Below are 20,910 nucleotides of genomic sequence, written 5' to 3' on the forward strand. Positions count from 1 at the left end.
TTCTTACACACTGTCTTAGAATTACATGCAAAGGATGCAGGGGCTTAATCTCAAGGCACCCAAAAGAAAACTAGAGACATGGATTTAAGGGGCATCAAGAAATCTGTGAATGCATGAACCAGCAGGAAGCTGAAACAACAGTGATGAAGCTCATCTCCTCCTACACAAGTCTCAGTTGTCCTCCTACCCCTCACATCTCCCAGTGCTGGCGTGGCCTGCAGTTGGCACAAACAAAGTCACACAGTCATCACACAGAAACGTACACCCGCTGATTAGTGCAGCTCTCCAACAGAATAGGTGACATCAGCATGCACGGCGTTGGAATAATGTTACAGCTTTGTCATCTTGTTTGCCTTTGTATTGGCTTTTAGGAAGTTCTCTGATTTGAGGCTGAAAACAAATGAAATGACTCAGCTTACTGCACTTTAAATGTGTCCAGTTCTCAGCAGTCCTGGCTTGAACACAGTCCAGTTCTTTGTCTTAGTGTCTGTTCAGCTGGACACTCGGAGGCTAACTGGTTCAACTCTAGCTGGAGCCACTGTGGTGTCTCTACTGGGACAGAGGCCAAAAAAAGGACAAGAAGTCTGTTTTCAGATCATTAAGTGTGTTGTGATGAAAAATGAGTTCATGTCTCCAGTAAGATGTGTGTGCAGTGGTTCATTACAGAAAGGATCTGAATGTTTAGTGTTACCCTGTGTAACAAGGTGGTTGTGTTGGTTTCATTAATTAGATGAGTTCAAGATTCTCTGAGGTTATATAAATGGTACAGCTGCAAACACATCTGTTCAAATCAATCAACACAATAAAGCAAAAAGCACAGGAACAAGTCTGTAGCTAGCTTAATCCACTACTGGACTACAAATCTTAAAAGGACGCTCTCAACCAGGTATACAACTCCTTGACAGAGATTCACATCCATGTAGATTATTTGAAAAGGATGTGAGTGTTTGTAAAACCTGTTTTATTAAATGTTTTCTTCCTCTGCTCGGTGTTGCCATGGTAGAGAGCTGGTTGAATTTGGTCACTGGGGAAGTAACTGACATTTAGAGAAGCTGTCTTAGACATGACATGTGAATGGATTCATATTGTGTACTAGGTTTCCATGTACATTCTCATATTACATCCAGTGGCCCTCAACATGTACTTACACACTGTGCAGTAATGGGATGAAGGGGGGAGGGGGGGTTGGGACTATTTATTGACAAAAACTCTTGCACACTTTTTTTTTTTTTTTTTCGAAATTTACACTTTATTGTCAACAACAGTACAAAAACAAAAGTCTGTATTTACAACACTACTATGGCCTTCTCATCTTACCCTCTTTGGTTTCACTGCTGACCTGATTACTTGAAAAGGAACAAAAGGCATGAGAAAACAATAGACTAGGTGCTTAAAAATGTTGACCTACTGATTTCATGTCATGTGGTTTTGCAACCATCCCACAATATGATTATACTGTTGTAATGTTGAAGATGCTGGCTGGGGGGGGGAAGAGTTAGACTGGTAACTTCTACACATTGTTTCCAAAAAACAGTAAAGGAACAGAAAGTATTCTCTTTGCTTCAGTTTGAAAAACAGCCAAGATCAACTGCTGCATGGTTCCTTCAAGTTAACATTTAGTGTTTCATGATCAACCAACGCTATCTACACCTGACGCTTTGGATACATTTACGATGCCAGGTGATGAAAAACATTGCAGTCTACAAAACCAGTTCCACTTGTTCTACCATTAATTACTACAGCTCAGACTCAACTGACTTATGGCAATAATCACAATCTACTGGTGTTGTCAGAAATATGAACAGATTTTAGGTTGAGGTGAAGTGAGGTGAATCATGGATATTTAAATGCATACATCAGGAAGTTTACATGTTGTGTGCTAACACATAGTACACTGTATTAACTGAACTGTAAATGTTAACAAGGTCTTTTCTGTTGGTGGGCCACTGTGGTGTTTGATTGTGGGATGAACCAGAGCAGAATGCTGTAAACCCAGAGAGCCACCATCTTTATGCACCCCATATTGTCTGTCACTCTCAACTACTGTCTTCAGTTTGGGTTATCCTTCACCGAGCTAAAAATAACATCATTACAATACCACAGAGAATGAGATACTGTATCACCTGATTCACTCTCATGTAACTCTTCTACCATACAGTACCTTTTCAACACTTGATGATGCCTTCCATGCAGGCTTAAAAAACTATCTTGCATGCTGCAGAACAGCCATCCAGGTAGGTTGCACACAGAATATAAATACATCAAATACACAAAAAACAGAACATTCAGACCTGGCTTCAGTAAAGCTCTTCCAAAATGAAAACATGAAAAAGAAAATATGAAATCTACTCCAAAACCATGGTCTCAACTGTAGAGCAAACATGTGCACAGGTGAAGACATGAAGACAATAATGTAGTGTATTAAACCAAATCACAGGTGAGCAAACTCATTTTTAGTATCAACTTAAAAAAAAAAGAAACGTTATGGCAGAACATACTTTAGCATTTCTTACAACTTGTTTGCACTTTACTGATGACTTCTTGCCTTTTCATTACTTCTTTCTTTTCAGATAAAATTATTTGCAACATAAATGAGTCAAAAAGTCCCTCTTGACATGATGTCAAGAAAAAGTAAAAGGAGCTGAAATAGGGAGGAAATTTACAAAAACAAAGAATTAGTGGTTGAGTGTGTCTTAATGTTCCATTTGCTGATGACCAGTTTACACCTGCACAAATGCAATTTAAAACACAGTAGTTTGCTTTTTTGGGTTACAGTTACAATAAACTGCATGTATAGAAATCATTCACAGTACATCCAGTTCCTTATTTAATATTATGACTATAACTAGGACTCTTACTGTTGTGGGAATCCATTAACTAGATATTCAGACAATTCATTTGCCAGTGTTTAAAAACCAGAGAACATAAGCCAAGAGATGTTGAGGTTATCTTCTGCGAAGTTTGAGGAAATTTTCAGTAAGATTATACAGCAGTGAGGTGTCTTTTTCTCTGAGCACAGCCAAACAAAAGGCTTTTCCACACACAGCGCACAAAAAAGTCAAAATAAAAATAAACATTGGCATGCTCAGCCAGGGCACACGCATAATTATGATTTGTTATACAGGCCTTAAAAAGTGTAAAAGGAATTTACATTCTTTGAAGAAATTCAAGAACAAATTGAAAAAAAAAAAAGATCCTAAAGGAAAAACAAAGCGGTGAAAAAAAAAAAAACCCACCACACAGCCTCACAAAATCTCCTAAACAAAACATAACAGGGAGCATTCACCAGGAACACAAAAAACAAAATGACACAGTAACACGAGGCAGCATCAGTGAGGACTTCAAACAGTGAGGTGGGACAGCAGGCTGTGGGCAGGTCTTGGTGGAAAATTACTCTGATTGTTGCTGCTTATGTGGAGCCTGATGGAGCGCGTCAGCAGCCAACTGGGAGTCTGTATTTTGATGTTGCAAGGCCGCTTTCAACTGCTTCTCCCCCACAGACACATAGAGAGAAATACACTCATTAACAATCATTTCAATCATGCATGATTTTGATGCCTGCAAAAACACCCATACACAAAATATATTCACTTATCTTAAAGAATAGGTTCATGTGCTCATGTGTACATTCAAAGAGTTCTTGGAGGCTGTAATCATTCATGCTGTCCATACAGACCATGAAGTGAGGGGACAAAATCCACAGTGTGTTCTTAAATTCAGCTGAAGGTAATATAAGGCTTCAACAGTCTGAGTTAGTCAATTCAAGTGTATCTTCCAAAGTTACAGTCTGAGTATAAAATATATAATGGTATAGTAGGATGATCTTTATATTTCTCAGTGTTTTAGGCTGCAGTGGAAGGACAGTATACAGACTATAACGGTCAAACCAGCCTTTAATAGGTCCGTAGTGATATCTGCAGGTATGTTTACATGCTGTTTAATGTGCTGCAGCTGAGCAGCTAATGAGCTATGTAGCTATTTTTACACAGAATGAGAACTGTGGATTTTGTCCTCCATCCCTTACAATGACAGAACTTTAGGAAGGGATCACTTGACAGCTATGATGGACAGCAGCCACCAATAACTCTTTCTATGTACAGTACATAGCCTACAGTATGGGTATATACAGACGGGTGACGAATTAAAGGAAAAACTGGTCCAGGTCTGAATGCTTGACCCCTACAGTGAAGGGGATCTGGTGGCTCTGTTATGCTGCGGGGGGCATTTTGCTGGCATGGTTTGGGTTTGGTTTGGCTTGGAGGGAAGGGTCACTGCTAATCAATGCAAAGTTGTTCTGAGTGAATTAATTTTCTGGGAATGATGGCCAAACCAACAAAAACATGACACAAGCTGTAATAAGCTGGAATTATACTTAATAACCTGCATTTAACATTTACAGTGACATTTATATTAAAGTATTTCAAATGAACACTTGACCCATTCTGTCTGTGTAAGTGTGTTTATACTTAAAAGTGACAATTCTTACCTCTTTCATCACACATGATAGAGCCTGAGCGCCTTTACACGGTGTGATTGTTCTCCTCCAGTTTCTTGCTCTCCTCAGATGTCCCCACCTCCTTCTCTCCAGTTTTCCAGCTTCCTTGTCTGTGGTGAATACAGAATTGCAAAAGGATGATGCACCTCTGCTACAGAATGACCTTCTCACCCTTCTCCAGACAGCATAGTCAGTCACTCCACTGCAGGCTACAAACGTCGTCTCTTCAGCATACACACGCCTGCCTCCGCTGTATCTCCCTCTGCTACGTGGTATGAAAGCCTCCCACCTGATTGTACATCCTCGGCTGCTTATCTCCTCTTTGACATATGTGATCGTTTGAGGGCAGGCAGGAGTGTTTGTTCACTATATTGTCAGAGAGAGAATGTGGCCGTAACCCTTGACTACCTTCCTGCTGATTATTATTCTAGATTCACTCTGAGGCACAAATTCTGGTTTCTCCTTTTGTTTGAATGTGGTGCCAGCTAACAAGAGCAGTGCCATCCAGACTTGAGCAGGGACATGAAATTTAAATGTAAAAATGCAAATGTGAACAGCAGTCGTGCGCTCTGGTGTGTGTTTTCTATACCTTGAATTCTTCATGTAGAGCCAGTAGATGAGTCCCACCACGGCAGCAGCCATGAGGAGCCCTACCACGACACCCACTATGAGCTTGGACTGGTCCCCTGAATCCTCCTGAGAACCTGGAAACAGACAGCAGCACTCTGATTCAGCTGCAGGACTAACACTCACACACACACACACACACACACACACACACACACACACACACACACACACACACACAAGCTTCCCCACAAAGCACCTAAAGGAATTCTCTGAAAGATTGTTTAATCCTTGCTGTGATGAGAACACAGATACCAAAATCATAACATGTGTCCCTAGTAGATCATTGGCTGTAATGCTCCATGCTTAGCATGAGCTACACTATACAGAGCCAACCTGCCTGTGTCTATTCTCAAGCAATAAAGTTTCATCGGCTCAAACTTACCACATAACATTTTATTGCTTCGCTTTGGGTTTATAGTTCAGTGACATTCTGGTTGTTACTGTAGCAACTAGCAAGCACACTGAGTTGAGTTCTGTTTACATTCCAGGAAAATAACACCAGCAGTGCAACGATGAAAAGCTGGATATTCTGGAGGAGGAGAAGGTAGCTGGTGTGTTCCTTTAATAGAACAGGAGAGTTTGTCAGGAAGATGAAGAAATGCATTAACGTCAGCATGTCTGCTAAGTGTTTTGACGTTTTGCTGAATGTTTCAGTCTGACTCAACATCACCCTCCATTTTCTCACCAGGTAATAGCAGCTGTGCTATATATGCAGTACGATGGTGTCTGTGACTTTCCAAAGAATAGCAGGTGTGTGGAACCTGTCACCGTCGTGCATAATTTATGTCCTTTGGGCTCACGCTTTTCACTTAAATTAGTGCTTACAGTGATTTGTTTTGTTGACAAGAATCAGAAATGGCTAGTAATGTTAGACAACCACAGCTGTGGCTGTAACGTAGGTTCACTACACTACAGCCACATCTTTTAAATATCTGAATCTACACTTGTTTTACAACTAGAAGACCATATATTGTACCTAAAATACAATCTATCCTGAATGAATAGTAGTCTATTATCTGTTTAAGAGTTCAAATGACTGAATTATAGGTGACACATGGAGAGGTCTGGTGACTGTGTTTTCATCATTTAGCAAAGACTATGTGGAGTCCTTTCATAATCATCAAGCACTCTTGATAATCTTTCTAATCTGCCTCTGAGAGCTCATCTGCATGAGTGACCCACTCTAAGCAAAATAATGAAGATGGAAAAGCTGAAATGAGGTTGCATGTGCAGACAGTAATATTTGCATGTGGAGTGATGAGTGTTTGAGGACATGAGTGTTTACTGGCTGTATAATCAGAGAATCCAAGCGGATAACAGTTTAGTTAGCAATGATGCCAGGTTTCACCTCAACTCTAGTTTGAGATTTGTTGAAGAAAATGTTCAACAGAGGCTCCTATTAAAAGTCTAGAAAGTAAAAGAAAGGAGCAAAGGAAAACAAAATCTTACCTCTTTCCTTTTTTTCCTCCTTAAAAACTGAAATCAAACATAAATAAATTAGAAATCATAAAAAATAAAAGCCAACAAAAACATACACATGTTGTTTGTCTAAAAAAAAACCCAAAGGCAAACTAAATCCTGCCTTGATGAATAGTGAGAGAAGCCTGGCCAGGTGCAGTCACACAAGATGAAATATAAAGCTGTTATTTTTTTCCCCCAAAGTTTTTTTTTCTGATTGTGCCTAACAACAAGTGAACTTAACCTTGGGAAGGGAAGAGCAACAATACCTTCTAAAAGCAACACTTTACTATGCTTTCAGAGAATATGCCAGACAGTGGCTCTTAGACTGCAGGGAAGAAAGGCGAGACAGGTTTAGCTCCCCAACAAACAAGAAATCCAGCCAAACCCCGGAGATAGTGAAGGAGGAGGGGAGACAAAGGGAAAGGAGGATTATCACAGACTGAAAGAAAGAATGAGGAGGAGAGCAATGGCACAGCATGTATGCATGAAATGAAAGGATACCGCTGTAGCATTCAGAATTAGCCTTTGACAGTCCCGGGCCTTTCTCCTATTTACTCCTTTTGTTTTTGTGTTTTTTTCATACCAGTTTCTATAGTATGCATAGTAAGCCTTCTGTGTGATTGGTGTGCCTGCGCTACATTTAAATGCAAGTTCTGCAACAGTTTGATTCAGTGAATAACTGCTTTGATAAGAGGGATTGGTGTCAAATCCTTGCATCTGTTACCATTTACCACCAAAACCACCAACATCTGCTTATATTGACATCATTTTGGGGGACAAAGCACAGACATAACAAGGTGTGATTCTATAGTCATTAAAAGAATTGATTCATCCTAAATAGTCCCTGATGTTCCTCTAAATGGTTAATCGGCTTCTGATTATTTCTCCTTCATCTTTGCTCTCTCTTATAATGACAAAAGTACAAACAGCACCAAATCATATTTGATCTCAAGCTAAGGTAGGTTAAGGTACAGCAAGCGCCACACTTCACCTGATCCAATAGACACTAATATAATGCAGCAGAATCTATTTTTCTTGTTATGTCACTATTCTTGTGAAGAAAGAAAGAACTAGTATTACAATTCTTAGAACATCTGCGCCGTGTACCTTTCTCCGTGGGCGTACAGCTACAAAGAATAGCAGTGTGATGAGCAGAAATAACAATATCTAAGCTACTTTGTGAGCATTGTAGTGCCTTGATATCCACAGTTCAACCGTAACACCGCTGTGATGTGAGTTTAAAAGAAGACTGCTGATTAGCATTTACTGTTTTGACTACAAGGGATGAAGACGCTGCTCTAGATGTCAACGTCATTCACACTTCATACGTAATATATTTAATACTTGGTATATTCCTGCTTTCCTGTTTTTTACTTGCTTTGCCTCAGTGTGTTTTGTGTGAATGTCACACCTCCGCACAGCTATAATAATCCATATATTTCTTGTCAATGTATTATTATTATTGTACAACCCCACCCTTGCTTATTCCTACTTATATATTTTGTTATACACTGTTACTTCATGTTGATACATTGACCCAGTTTCACTGTTCTAATTGTTAAAGTTTTATCCTCTGGGTTGACCATAAAAAATAAGACAGTTCTCACGCAAGCAACTTGAATGAACTTTAACTGCAGAGAGGCTTTGCATTGGTGTTCGCTCTATTTAGACAGCGTCCTGTTAAATGTAACTCAGTTATAGAACCAGCGATGCACTGTTACAAAGAGCAATCATTATTAAAATGAGGCTCCAGTAATCAAGCTACAGCTGAACGCTGCTGGCAAGATCCCCTCTAACTGTGAATTCACACTGGCAACAACACAATCATCAAGCCACCAGCAGCCTGTTTGTTTCATACAGAGCTGAGCTGCAGAAAAACTGAGATGTGTAGATGGTCAACAGGGTTACTGGCTGAGAAAAGCTGTCATTATACAGCAAATCAGATTTGTGTGATTTCATGTTTTAATGGGTGTTAAAAGCCATGCTTGGAGAATGACTGCATCCAGAGTTAATCTTAAAATGAATTTGACTAATTCGTCTCTCTCTGTTTTCAGCTAATGCTGCCTAATTAGCCTAATACATTAACTCCAAACAATGAAAGGCAGTACCACAGCGAAGCAAGTGAGAATACATGATTCATCTGTTCAAAGCTGTATAACTTCAGTGACAGACTTCATAGATACATTACTGCACCTCTCTCTCTTCCAGCAACTGGGAACCAACCGAGTTGTTTACAGTGTGCATGAGCATTAACTTACCAGAGGAGACGTTGATGGTCTTGACATCATCTCCCAGCTTGTTGCTGACACTGCAGGTGACCGTCAGGTTCACCGTGGGGATCACAGTGATTTTATGGGTGGCCTTGCCATTGATGTAGGAGCTCTGCTCCTGGAGGCACAGCAAAAACACACGAGGGAAGAAGAGGGTTCAGAAATATTTAGGGGAATAAATCTCAAACATGTAGCAGCCTCTTTAGTTGCACACACATTATTGATTCTACAGGATATTCAGTATATTACTTGACAGGTGGTAAATGGTGTAAATGGTAAATGGTGGGAAGACAGGGAGGAAAATACTGCAAATGTCGACATCAGACAGGGGAGCTGAACTCTGCCGATACGCAGGGGGAGTCTGATAGTAAACAAGCAAACTGCAAACTCATTCTGAATGCAGAAGTAAACACAAAACATCATCTTCCTTGCCAACAAACCTGAATCCAACCAAGAAATGTTGATTCATTGTTGGAGCATTACCTTTTCACAATGAGGCCTGAGGTAGTTCATCACAGAACATCTTGATAAGTACATTATTTATCAGAGTGAATGATGTTCTGCACTGAAGCCTTTCCATGCACCCACGCTGCATGGAAAGGCTGTCTATGAGATTAGTTTGGCAAATTTAAAAAATTAGGTTGAAAGGAGCATGTTTCCATTTTGTATTTTCTTTAATCTGCCTCACTGCACAATGATGTGCAGCATTGTTTGTGTTTCCATTGATCTTTCTCTCAGAACCAGGGCCCAGGCTCTTTAAAACATTCATTCATGACACTGCACCATCATTTATAATCACGTCAAAATCTAGCAGGAGATACTGTCACCTCCAGTCAAAATCATGTATCTACAAATTTGCTGGTTTTGAATTTTTCCAATAAAATCAAGGATTAAGTGTTCCTTTATGGGTTAAGCAAATTCTCTGCTTTCTTATAAATAAATACTTTAAAACCCACTGGATCTTGTGAAAATGTGCTGTCACCCGGCAGAGAACTTCACTCAAAAAGTTCACAAATTAGAGATAAGTGTTTTTCACAGGACAGAAACGATATGCAACTGTTTGAAGCATTCATTGCTAATTCAGTCTATTATTCCTACTGTGTATTGTGAGGCTGCTGCTACTTGTCTGGGATATTGCCATCATTTATCAAATGTTTTCCTTAACAGGACAATTAAGCTGCTTTAAGTGTAGAAAGGACCCTCATTCAACTGCCACTGATGCATCATAGCTCAAAGTGTTGCCTGCCAGAAGGATAGTTCACAGGATCCAATACACAGTGGCTGCTACAACAATTCTGCACTATGCATACAGCCGCAATGCAACAACACTGTGCAGAGGGCTGTCATAAAAGAGGAATGGTAGAAAATAGTGAAAACCTCAGTATGAGCTCTCTTTACTTTAATTGCAAGAGCAAAGCAAACTCTGACAGTATCCTCAAAGAACTCTTTAATCACACCACACTGCACTGTTTGCTGTTATCTTGCTTCATTTTGCTGCTTTTTCTCCACCAACACCCTAACTCGACACATCTCTGCTTTTAAGATACAAAACACACGCACACACACACACACACACACACACACACACACACACACACACACACACACACACACTCACTCACTCTTCCACACTTACATTCGTGCCATTGACACTCCACTGGAAGCTGGGTTCTGGCACTCCCTCAGCCTCGCAGGTCAGAACTTTGTGTTGGGCATCATCAGCACGGTGTTTGGTCAGGCTGGTGATCACAGGCTTTCCTGATGCAAACACATTATATTGTTACTAACATGGTCAGTTCAGTAGCATCTTATAAAGTATTTCATGTGGTGTGGTGTACACTGAGTTAATAAAATGTTACAAATTGCAAGTTTTTTCCAGAAGAACAGATTAAATCCAGATGAAAGCTGGGAACCTTTATGGACTTCAGCTATTGAATGTGCCTCAGGTATGAAAGAGAGATGCACTAGACAGTGGAGATACAGTACTCAAGGTGCCTCAGTGTGGGTGTTATATACTGTATCCTTAACATTTCAGTCAGGGTACACCTCAGGTATCAGTTTTAAAATGTTACATAACATAGTTTCAAGATTTAAAATCAAATTTTGGTTAGAAATAACTGAACCTCCATCCTGGCAGGTTTATAACTTCTTCAAAAAAAAGATTGCTACAACTAACATATGAGAGTGAGACATTCTTAGTGTCCCAATCTTTTCACAAGTAGAGGAGATAACTATGACACACAAACACTCACCTTCTACAATCAGTTCAAAGCTCTTTTTTCGCATCAGGCCAGACATGGAAACTGCACATACGTAGAGTCCTGCATCAGCAAAGGTCAACTTAGCAAACTGAGGCTCGCTCACTCTCACTCCATTCTGAAAAACAGAGTCACAACGTCAAAGTGAACCTGTACATTTAAATGCACCAGTAACACACAAATTCCTTTCTCATCCAGTGTCATTAGCACTTATCAAGCTGCTCTCACAGCCGCTCCTACTACCAAGGACATTCCATAAATGCATGAATGCAAGACGTCAATTCCATCTTTCTTTGCCCACTTCTCTTGTTCAGGGTCATGGGCATGCTCATTTCAGATATTATTATTGGCTTTACTTTTATCTACAGTATATCCTATTTTGCTGCTGCAATGACCTTATGTTATTTTATTTTATGTTTTATACCAGTCTAAATTTACCCAATACATCAACTATATCTTACCAGGATTTCTGCTTTTGTCTGTAGATAAAAATTTAAACTATAGTTCCTCTTTAAGAACATCTACCATCCCTTCAATAAATGTAACATAATGTGTCTTCCTTTAGGTTTTTATAGTTAAGGCTGAGCTCTCTGTCAGACACACAGTGTTGAATAAATGTTTTGACATTACCACTCAGCTCCTGAGGTGATGAAGGAAACAAATCATCAGTGTCTGACCACTACTCACTGTATATAAGAGCTCCAGAGTGAGTTTCTCCAGGCAGGTTTGATTACTGGCTGAAGAGAAAGTAAACAGGCAAACTCTTCCATTTCCTTATATCTTTCCATGCCTCTTCTCTCTGATCAACACCCAACCTCAGCACCCATTACCTTAGTCCATGTTGTCTCGGCATCACCCGAGGCATTCTTCTCCATCTTCACATCCATGGTGTCCCCTACTGTCTTCACAACCTTCCCAGTGGGACTCAGACTCAGGTCCAGGTCTGAGAAAACAAGACAGAAAAACGATGGTTATGTCGAGTCATATTGGCTGACTGAACTGAAGGTAAGCACAGTGTCCATTTATTTTGCTGCCTCTTATCGCGATGATGCATTAACCATGACGCCCTAATGTCCCATGGTCCACTTTCCTTGCTATTCTCTGGAGAGACAAATTATTTCTTTTAAATAAACCACTGATTAACAAAAACCAAGTGACAACATTTATTAAGCATTTTCTCATGTATAACACAGGGTCAGTTGTGTCCTGACCTTGTTTAAAATCAACTAGACTATACGCTTCAAGGTGATGCCTCCTACATGTGCTTGGTGAGTAGAGCATTGATCTGTGAGGCTTATGAGATGACATTTTGCTGCTGTAGCTCATGATGTTATATATTTTTCTTATTGTGAACAAAACTCATGTACAGACCCAAACTAACAATAAATTGACCTACTAACAAGTATTGTGTGTGTATCCAAAGTCTGACATATCTTATTCCTCTGGGCTGTGACCTCCATTGTGTTCCTTCATTACCATGAACACACACACTGAAGTTTATTTTTGACCCACACACACCGTTCTGCTACCAGACATACTAGAAAACCAAAATGTGGTTATTCCTCTGCAAATAGTCCCCAAAAAATGCACTATTTCCTCCTGTTTGATTTGCTGAAAACTACAGTGACAAGCTGTTTTGGGAAATAGCTTTTACTTTTACTAAAAATAAAATTATATATTTGCGAGCCATTTCTTAAAGACATATTCAGTAGGGAACAATGGGTTTGGGTCTGAGTGCCGAAACAAGGAAGAGAAGACAAAAAGTGTTGAGAGATGGACTAACACATTATTTGTTTTGGTCTGTTCATGGCATTTGTTGACAATGACAACAATATAGAATAAAGCCAGCATTAATAGTGCATTTTCTGCTATGTTTGTGTTTGTGTCGACACAATTCTGCAGTGATTCCAGGCTCAAATGCCACAATTCCATATAGCCCATGGTAAGACCAATTACCACTAGGAGGCTGACATGATGTTTTCCCCAGAACATCTTTGAAGTAGATATAACATGACATGGTGGTGCACTTAGGTAATATGGAAATTCTGGTAGATATGAGCTCCCAACTCATATACAGCATTCACATCTGTTTTATGAATTCAGTGTATAATAGACAACTATTTAACCATGACCAGGAAGTCCCAAGAGATTAAACATCTCTTTTTCATCACACCACTGCAAGCTACAAAGCTGTAGTAATTAAAGTATGTTTACAGTCAGTACAATATCCATAATCTATAAACACACATATGTCATCATAAAACTAAATAGCGACTCCTCAAACACTGCATCAGGGACAAAACTAATGGATGCCTTTGTTGTTCTGTTCTTACTTTGCAGTGTATAATAAAAACACTAATTAATCCCACACTAAGTGCATGTTTGTTAAGTCTGGAAAAACTAATCAGCAGTAAGGAAGTTCTACAGGAAATGTTAGTGATGTCGTCTCATTTGGGTGACACATTCAAGACGTTCTTATCCACCATTATTGTTGTTTCCTGTTTATTTACTGTTTAATATAAGTAGAGCATTAAGTGGCTGGAAATCATGACGCACCATAATAATACATTGCTCATCCAGCATGGGTTTAAATAATCTTACTCTTCTTCTTTCTGTAGCTGTAGAATATATGTGAATTGTTTAAAAAAAATAATGTATATGTATCTGAGTACAGGACTTGCTGTTTTAGGGGGAAGTTCATCATCTAGTTTTGGCGGGAAAGTGGAAAAAAAATGACATCACACAAAGAGGTGGGAAATGTTGAGCTGTTACAGGACATTTACGTTCCTATCAGCCAGCTAGCTAGCCGGAGCAACGGCAACTTTTCTTTTCTATGAGCACACGTTCCGTCGAGACACACGCACAAACATACACTCACCAAAGTATCTTAAACAATTTCCAATTTGGAGAGCTACTGTTTTTCTTTCCTCAGTCACAAACTCAATTTAAAAGTAGGGAGCTGAAAAAACACTTCTTTGTTTAAGATGTGTGAAATGCACTGAAGCTGCAATATGGGACATAGAGAAGGAAAAATATGTCAGACTTATTTTTTATTACAATCATAGGGCCCATTTGAACTGAAAGTGCAGAAACATACACCTGGGAAGAGGGGAGTAATTACTTGAGGGAGTGCTGGTGGATGGTATGAGGGAAAAAACAGCTTATCAGTTGCCTGAGCTTCTCGCCCACCCAAACACTTTGTCACTTTACTCACTTGATGTCAGAAATTTCTAATTAGTTCTCCTCCTCCCTGCCTGGCACTCCATACTCTGCCTCCCTGCCAGGCTGGGCTCTCAAAGTTGAAATTTGATTACCATTACCCTGCTCCCATGACTGTATTTACAGTGGATAAAAATGCATTGTTATATATGGGAAGTTAAGAAATTTCAATCAAGGAGGAAGGAGAATGGAAAAGTTTTGAGGAAGCAGCTGTTTCTTGGCTCGAGGCAAAAGTGTCGACAACAGTTGGAGGTTTTGTCACAGCAATGATTTCACTCCTTGTGCTACAGGATGCTAAGGCTCTGCATATGTCATGAGTACTCACAGCTAACAACCATGTTTTGGGAATCCTCCATTTTCTCATTTGTAGCCAGGGAGCATTTGTATTCACCCGCAGCCTCTCTCCTGATGTCGGTCAAAGTGTATGTGTCCGAATTTTCCACCAGTATTTTCTGGTCCTGGAAGAGAGAGAAGGGGAGGATGAGGAGGAGGAGGAGGAGAGAGGAAACTATTAGCTTCTGTCATTCTGAAATAATCACACCAAGAAATGAGAAAGAAAGGAAGAAAGGAGGAAGGATGAAGACAGGAGCCATTTCTAAAAAGAAGAATGCAATTTATACTTCATTATTTGAAATTAAACACCCTCACCTAAAGTCAGATTAATGAAGCATATAGGGTCATATCAGATTTTAAAAACCTATAGCAATAACTCAAAAGTGTATAATACTTGAAATTTAACTGATGTCACCAAATTCTAGTTTGCCTTTTGAATAATATCTTTTCTATTCAGGCAAATTAAAAAAAAAGTGTATTAAAAATTTGTGGCAGGTGATAATGAGTGGCTGCCTCAGTCTGGATAGTGAAGCAATGGCTGAATTCACAATGACCAACTATTATTCCAGAGCAGACAGTACTACTCTCCTTGAGGTTGAAGTTTGGGATCCGACTGACCTTGATGTGGAAGAGGAAGGAGCTGGGTGGGGGGTTGCCATCAGCGTTACACTTCAATGTCACGTTACTTCCCTCCTCGATGGGCCCCTTGGGCATAATTTGCAGGCTTACCTTCTCTGACGGATCTGAGAGGTGTAAAAGGTAGCATGAGCTTCAAAACTTCACAGACACCTTCCACTGACAAATAAATCACCTTCACAGTGGATCAATTCAACCATCAAGCACAACAGATACAGACCAGATAATCCTCCATCACATTTCAAAAGGTGACCCCATCAACCAAGCGTGTAGACCACCCTCCTTACACGGGAATAAACTGGGGGAAAAGTCGCCTCACTAGCTTACAAATTGGAAATTCTCCAGTGAACTTGCTGCTGCCGTGGCTGTACAAGATCCCCTCTTTCATTTATTGATCCAAGCCTCCCACTGCAGCTGCTCTTCAAAGTTCAGAAATGTGATCAGGAACACAAAGAGTGCACTGACTGTAATTCCCTGACGGAATTCCCCAAAACCCCCCAAATCCTGAAAAATCCTTTAGCCAACCACAGCAGAGAGCTCAGCAAACACATTGTTCGCCGTGCCGCCAGTATGTGCAGTTTCTAGAGCCTTGTGAAAGACCGCCTCCCATAACAAGTTCAATCATACACCTTCATGTACTCAATCAACAACTATCTCAACCCAGCACAGCCTGCAACCCTTTCACATGTGGTAAAGACAACCACAAAGCACTGACAACACACAGCAATTAAATACATATACATTTTATATTATATACTGTCTACATACATACATGTTTTGTAGTGTCCTTGCAACATCTGAGGTCTTGTTGTTCTTGTATCATATGTCAGTTTGTATGTTGTCATTACCTACCATCAAGCATCAGGTACTCCACATTTGCTGTTCTGTTTATATAGCAAGTCAGTTCTGGATTAGGCAGCAGCTTTTTTACTGGTAATCGACTCTGTTGCTACACTGTAGGTGCTTTGGGAGATGGGTTCTCTATTTCAGGAGCTTAAATTTCCCTTTCATTATACACATAATATATGTATGACCAAATTAAAGAAACATATCTCAAAGATTCCCACTGTTTCAAGGCAATTTCATACTAACTGCATTAAACATCTCAGAGCTAGACCCCTGATTGGCTTCCCTCTATAAAATGAATGCTTAAGTTGGTTCATCAATCAATCATCAGTTTGCTGCCTTTCAGCTGGAAAGTCACCGCTTAGCGTTATTACCACATGTGAATTAAAGGAGCTGCTATTGTCAGGCAATCAGTCCAGTATTGAGATGATTTCATTCAGTTCATTCCATTGAACTTATTCAACTCATTATTTAACTACGTTAATCAGAAGGACGTTTGAGCAGTGTTGTTCTTATCTTGAATCATGGTGTGTGTGGTGTATGAATTATTTATGGGGAAGCATTTTAGACATTCAGCTGATGCTCTGGTTGAGTGTTGGCAGTGAGTGAGCTGGTAAGTCTTCAGTGTCTCAATCAACCACATGTAAATGGTCATGAACACAGCTTGATCTTGGAGACTGCAATGAACTGAGTTTTATATGTGAAATTTTTACATTCTTTTTCTTATGAGGATGTTTTTAACCACTCTACAGCTTAAACAAACAATATATTTAGTCTCAGGACTAACAGGTGTTTTCCATTTCAACCCAGTCCTTTACTACCTTGTGAAATAGTCTTTCACAAATAACTGGTAGATGTGCTGACCCTGGACTGTCTGTGTTAGGTGCCTCTGGGTGCTTCTCATTATCTTATTTCATGGCCTCTCACTCCTCAGGTGACCCGGAAATCGTTCTGATCCGCCATCATGAAGGACGTCTCAATTCCCTAACTGCTGTTTGGAAGAGTGAGGAGGCTGCCTGAAGGAGGCTTGAGTGGGGATTCAAGAGACCATCCTTCACTGAAGTCTTTTATCAATCTGACACACACCCTTACTGGACATCTGCAGTGATTGGATGCTGCAGCTGATCAGACTGATCTGGACACTACATCACCTTTATATCAGGACAAAAAACAGAGCCAACTGATATCGCTCCCAAGTTTTGATGTTTTTAATAGGAATGGACAGTTGTTTTCTTTGGCTTGGATAGTTTGGGGTGTGCTTGGCTTCTCCTTTCTTGATGCAAAATGCAACACTTATTAGGTATATACAGTTCTATATAGCATTCAACACCATGCTCATTACTGACTACTCACTACACACCTCATGGTTTTATTTATTTGGGGTATGTTTAATATATTATTAATTTAACTGATTGCTGCTGTGTGCACCTTCCTTTTTTGATGTGATGTGATCAAGCCAGTCACAACACAGATAAATAGGGAGACAACTGGCCCACAGGGGATGAATAAATATAATAATGTAATTTAATTTGAATTGAATTGAATATCCGCAGTCATTCCGATTTGAATAAAGTGGTGCTAAATAATGATATGTTATAAAATAAGTCTGCTGAACCTGAAGTATTAGTTGAAGAGACACTTTTGGAGGACAAACTGTGAGGGGAATAGCCTAATTTTGTCACCTCATCTAAAAGATCAGTGATCGTATGAGATATGAAAAATAAGTGTGGTAGATTGAACTCCTTTGACTAGTTTATTGCTCTTAACATATTAAAAAAAATAGTATAACAGGCCATCAGTGTGGTCCTTTAGTAAATAAGGACAAACACAGTTTTTAACAACAGAGCTGAAAAGCCTTAATAAACATGCCCCTAGTGTCAATTCATTAAAACAACAACTAAATAAGTATTGAATCTACCAGTTGAAGATGTACCTCTACCTTAGTGCCCTTAGCCCTCTTGACAACCTAGTGTATGTGGGCAAGGGAAAAAACAGAAGGTGTAATACAGTTATGGAGCCTGGTGGCGGCGCTGTATTCCACTCACAGTGAATGGGAAAGGGTTTCAGCTCAGTCTCCTCATTGATCAGCTTATGTGTGGACACACAGACAAAGATTGCACCCATGTCTTCCTTGGTGGCGGCATACTGCAAGGTGGAGTAGGTGGTGGATAGGCCTGTGGCTGGATCCAGCTTTGTGCTGGAGGTGATCACAACAGCTGCGGAGGAAGGAATGGACAGGTAGATATCAACCACACACACAAACACAAGTACAGAATATTGAGCACTGGAGGTGGAGCATTCAGCCTCAGGTTAAACAATTTTCTTTGGTTTAGCTGAACTGCAAAACCAGATGGGTTAGGTTTATTGTACCAGTCCAGTTGATGGAAAGTTAGTAAACCCAGAAAAGTCTTGAAGCGTAAGTTGCCTTTCAACAACAATTCTGTGACTGTGTACTGTCAGGTACTCACTGTTAGGATTAAACAAACCCTAAACTGTTTTACATACTGTTACTCCACCTGTTACTGTTTGATCCAGGAGTAGATAAAATTCAAATGACAAAAGTCAAGGTGCAGCATCATATTACTGCATCCTTACGTGACAAGTAAACAACAGTGAATGATATCTTTCTATTGTCTATTGTTTAAGCTATTGTCTTGGGTAAATATGATACACTATGACAGATTTCATTTTCACTTTCCTGTCACTGTACAAGAACATTTGCTGGCCCCCAGGGAGATCTCTGTATGACAGCCTGTTGTGTGGTGTGACTGCTAGGATAGTTTCTGGGTGTGTCAGCAAACAGCACGCGTTGCGTTACCTTTCCCATCAGCTATCAGGGGCTTTCCGTTCTTCTTCCAACTGATCATAGCTGCGGGGTTTGCATCTGCCGCAATACATGTTCCCACCTGAACAAAACAGAAAAGGGAATAAAACAGAAAAACTGAAAAATTATACAACAATATCTACACAACTCATTCACATTTTAACAAATTTCAGGCATTTCATTGAAAATGCTAAGAAGCAGATGCAGAAACATTTATTTCAATTTATCAGTATTTCCATCAGTATCAACTGTCTGTATGGAAGTGATGAGGTTTGATAATAAATTAACTGAACAATGTGAAACTGGTTCTTTATGCCTTTAACCTGAATCAATCCTGATGCTACAATTTTATCTGATTTCACACAAGAACATCAATATTATTCTATTATTAACATGTTTGTGTGTTTTTTAGTGTGTATGGTAGAATGAATATTATCTCAGAGGCTATTTCACCATGAAAATAATAATTGTGGAAGTAACACTGCAGAAAATACCTGCTTTCACCAGCTAAAAACCAATTTCAGCGAAGACCTAATTTCTCCGTCCTGTTCTCTGTCTCTGTGTGGTTCTATAATGTAACCTCTGCTTTCCAACATTAACAGGAGAATGTTGGACGCAGGCCAGAAAAGACAAACAACTACCTCATTCAGGAATGAATTAGTTTTTGTTTTCATAAGCACACTGTCTCGCTGTTACATCTTTACGACTGAAGGTCAGCAACGGTGGCAGAGATACGCTGTGTGTGAACCAGATAAAGAGTGAGTCATAAGAACATTCCTTCTACCAAACTGCCTGGTTTCATATCCTGTGCTTCTTCCTGCCCCCGAGTGAACGTGACTCACCACAAACGTGGACTCTTCTCTTGGGAAATATAGGTAGATTTATTAACTTATTCATGTATGCATTTAATGTATGTATGTAGGCGTGTTCGTTTTTATCTTAGTATTGACTAGTTTTTGCAATGGAGACATTCTTAGAAATGTAATATTTATTTGGTGCTGCAGACAACCTTATTCATTTTTTAAAATGATACATATACTTCAAATGTGTTGGAGAAAATGAGACTCATCTTCTCATCCTTCACCAACACATCAGGCTAGAAGAGATACTTCTTTTCATGCATTCAGACGTTCATATTCATCTTCTAGTCTTGCTTTCATTTTTCATAAAACAAAACTGTCTGATATTTTGATCCAACTTGTGGCAACTTGTGTAAATGAAATGACAACTGTTTAAAGACTCTAGGCATGAGGTAGCATTTAGTCAACTTATACCAAAATGCACTATTGCAGTCACTCTATGCTTTACATTCATATAGTAACTCACACTGGGAGCTGCCCAGTACAACCAGTCCTCTGCTGTCGGTCATTAAGTAGGTCCACGTGAGATACCCACAGAGTCAGAAGGGACAAATAACCAAGCTAAAGGCATATCTTTCTATCAGAACAGAATCAGATCCACACATTAATTCCATGGCTATCACAGAGCAGGGATACTGTGTCTCTAATCGTGGTGACTGAATGATAAATGGTGGAACATGCACTTATCTGTACTGTGTCAACATCTGATTAGGACTGCTGTCAGTGACGTCCATGTCACACAGATGGTACCACATTACACGCTTGTAAATAATACATAAACAAGTGTAATAATGTCATACACATGTTTACTCAATTGTTTATTGACGGGTCTGATACGTCACATCAGATAATGTACTAGCTGATAGTGTTCACAGCTAACAGTCAGCTGATTTGTGGTTGAGCTATGAGTCAACATTACGAATGAACATCACCAACATTGCCATTTTCAAAAAGCAACAGGTCACATAGTTAATGAAAGCAGACATCCAGCAGGAATGCATTGTAAGGAGGTAATATATCACTATGCTGAATACCAGAATAATAATACTGCTTTGGCATTTACTGTTTTCAGCTTGAG

The 20,910-nt window shown here is 39.7% G+C and overlaps 1 protein-coding gene across 3 annotated transcripts in view; it reads right to left on the reverse strand.

Annotated features, from left to right (window-relative positions):
• Positions 1–1,461: 1,461 nt before the first annotated feature.
• alcama (activated leukocyte cell adhesion molecule a) overlaps positions 1,462–20,910 on the reverse strand; it is a 73,066-nt gene continuing 53,617 nt past the window's right edge. The window contains exons 5-16 of one of the 3 annotated variants that reach the window (XM_044370265.1): positions 18,967–19,054; positions 18,194–18,364; positions 15,285–15,409; positions 14,659–14,791; positions 11,945–12,057; positions 11,109–11,232; positions 10,493–10,614; positions 8,845–8,974; positions 6,575–6,601; positions 5,085–5,199; positions 4,487–4,605; positions 1,462–3,483 (exon numbers count right to left, since the gene is read on the reverse strand). In XM_044370265.1, the coding sequence (XP_044226200.1) occupies positions 4,521–4,605; positions 5,085–5,199; positions 6,575–6,601; positions 8,845–8,974; positions 10,493–10,614; positions 11,109–11,232; positions 11,945–12,057; positions 14,659–14,791; positions 15,285–15,409; positions 18,194–18,364; positions 18,967–19,054 (1,233 nt within the window). In that variant the 3' untranslated portion in view covers positions 1,462–3,483; positions 4,487–4,520. Of the gene's footprint in view, positions 3,487–4,486; positions 4,606–5,084; positions 5,200–6,574; positions 6,602–8,844; positions 8,975–10,492; positions 10,615–11,108; positions 11,233–11,944; positions 12,058–14,658; positions 14,792–15,284; positions 15,410–18,193; positions 18,365–18,966; positions 19,055–20,910 lie in introns of all 3 variants that reach the window. The other 2 variants (XM_044370264.1, XM_044370266.1) reach the window with 2 other exon arrangements.

This window comes from Thunnus albacares, chromosome 13 (genome assembly GCF_914725855.1).
Source record: "Thunnus albacares chromosome 13, fThuAlb1.1, whole genome shotgun sequence".
Lineage (NCBI taxonomy): Eukaryota > Metazoa > Chordata > Actinopteri > Scombriformes > Scombridae > Thunnus > Thunnus albacares.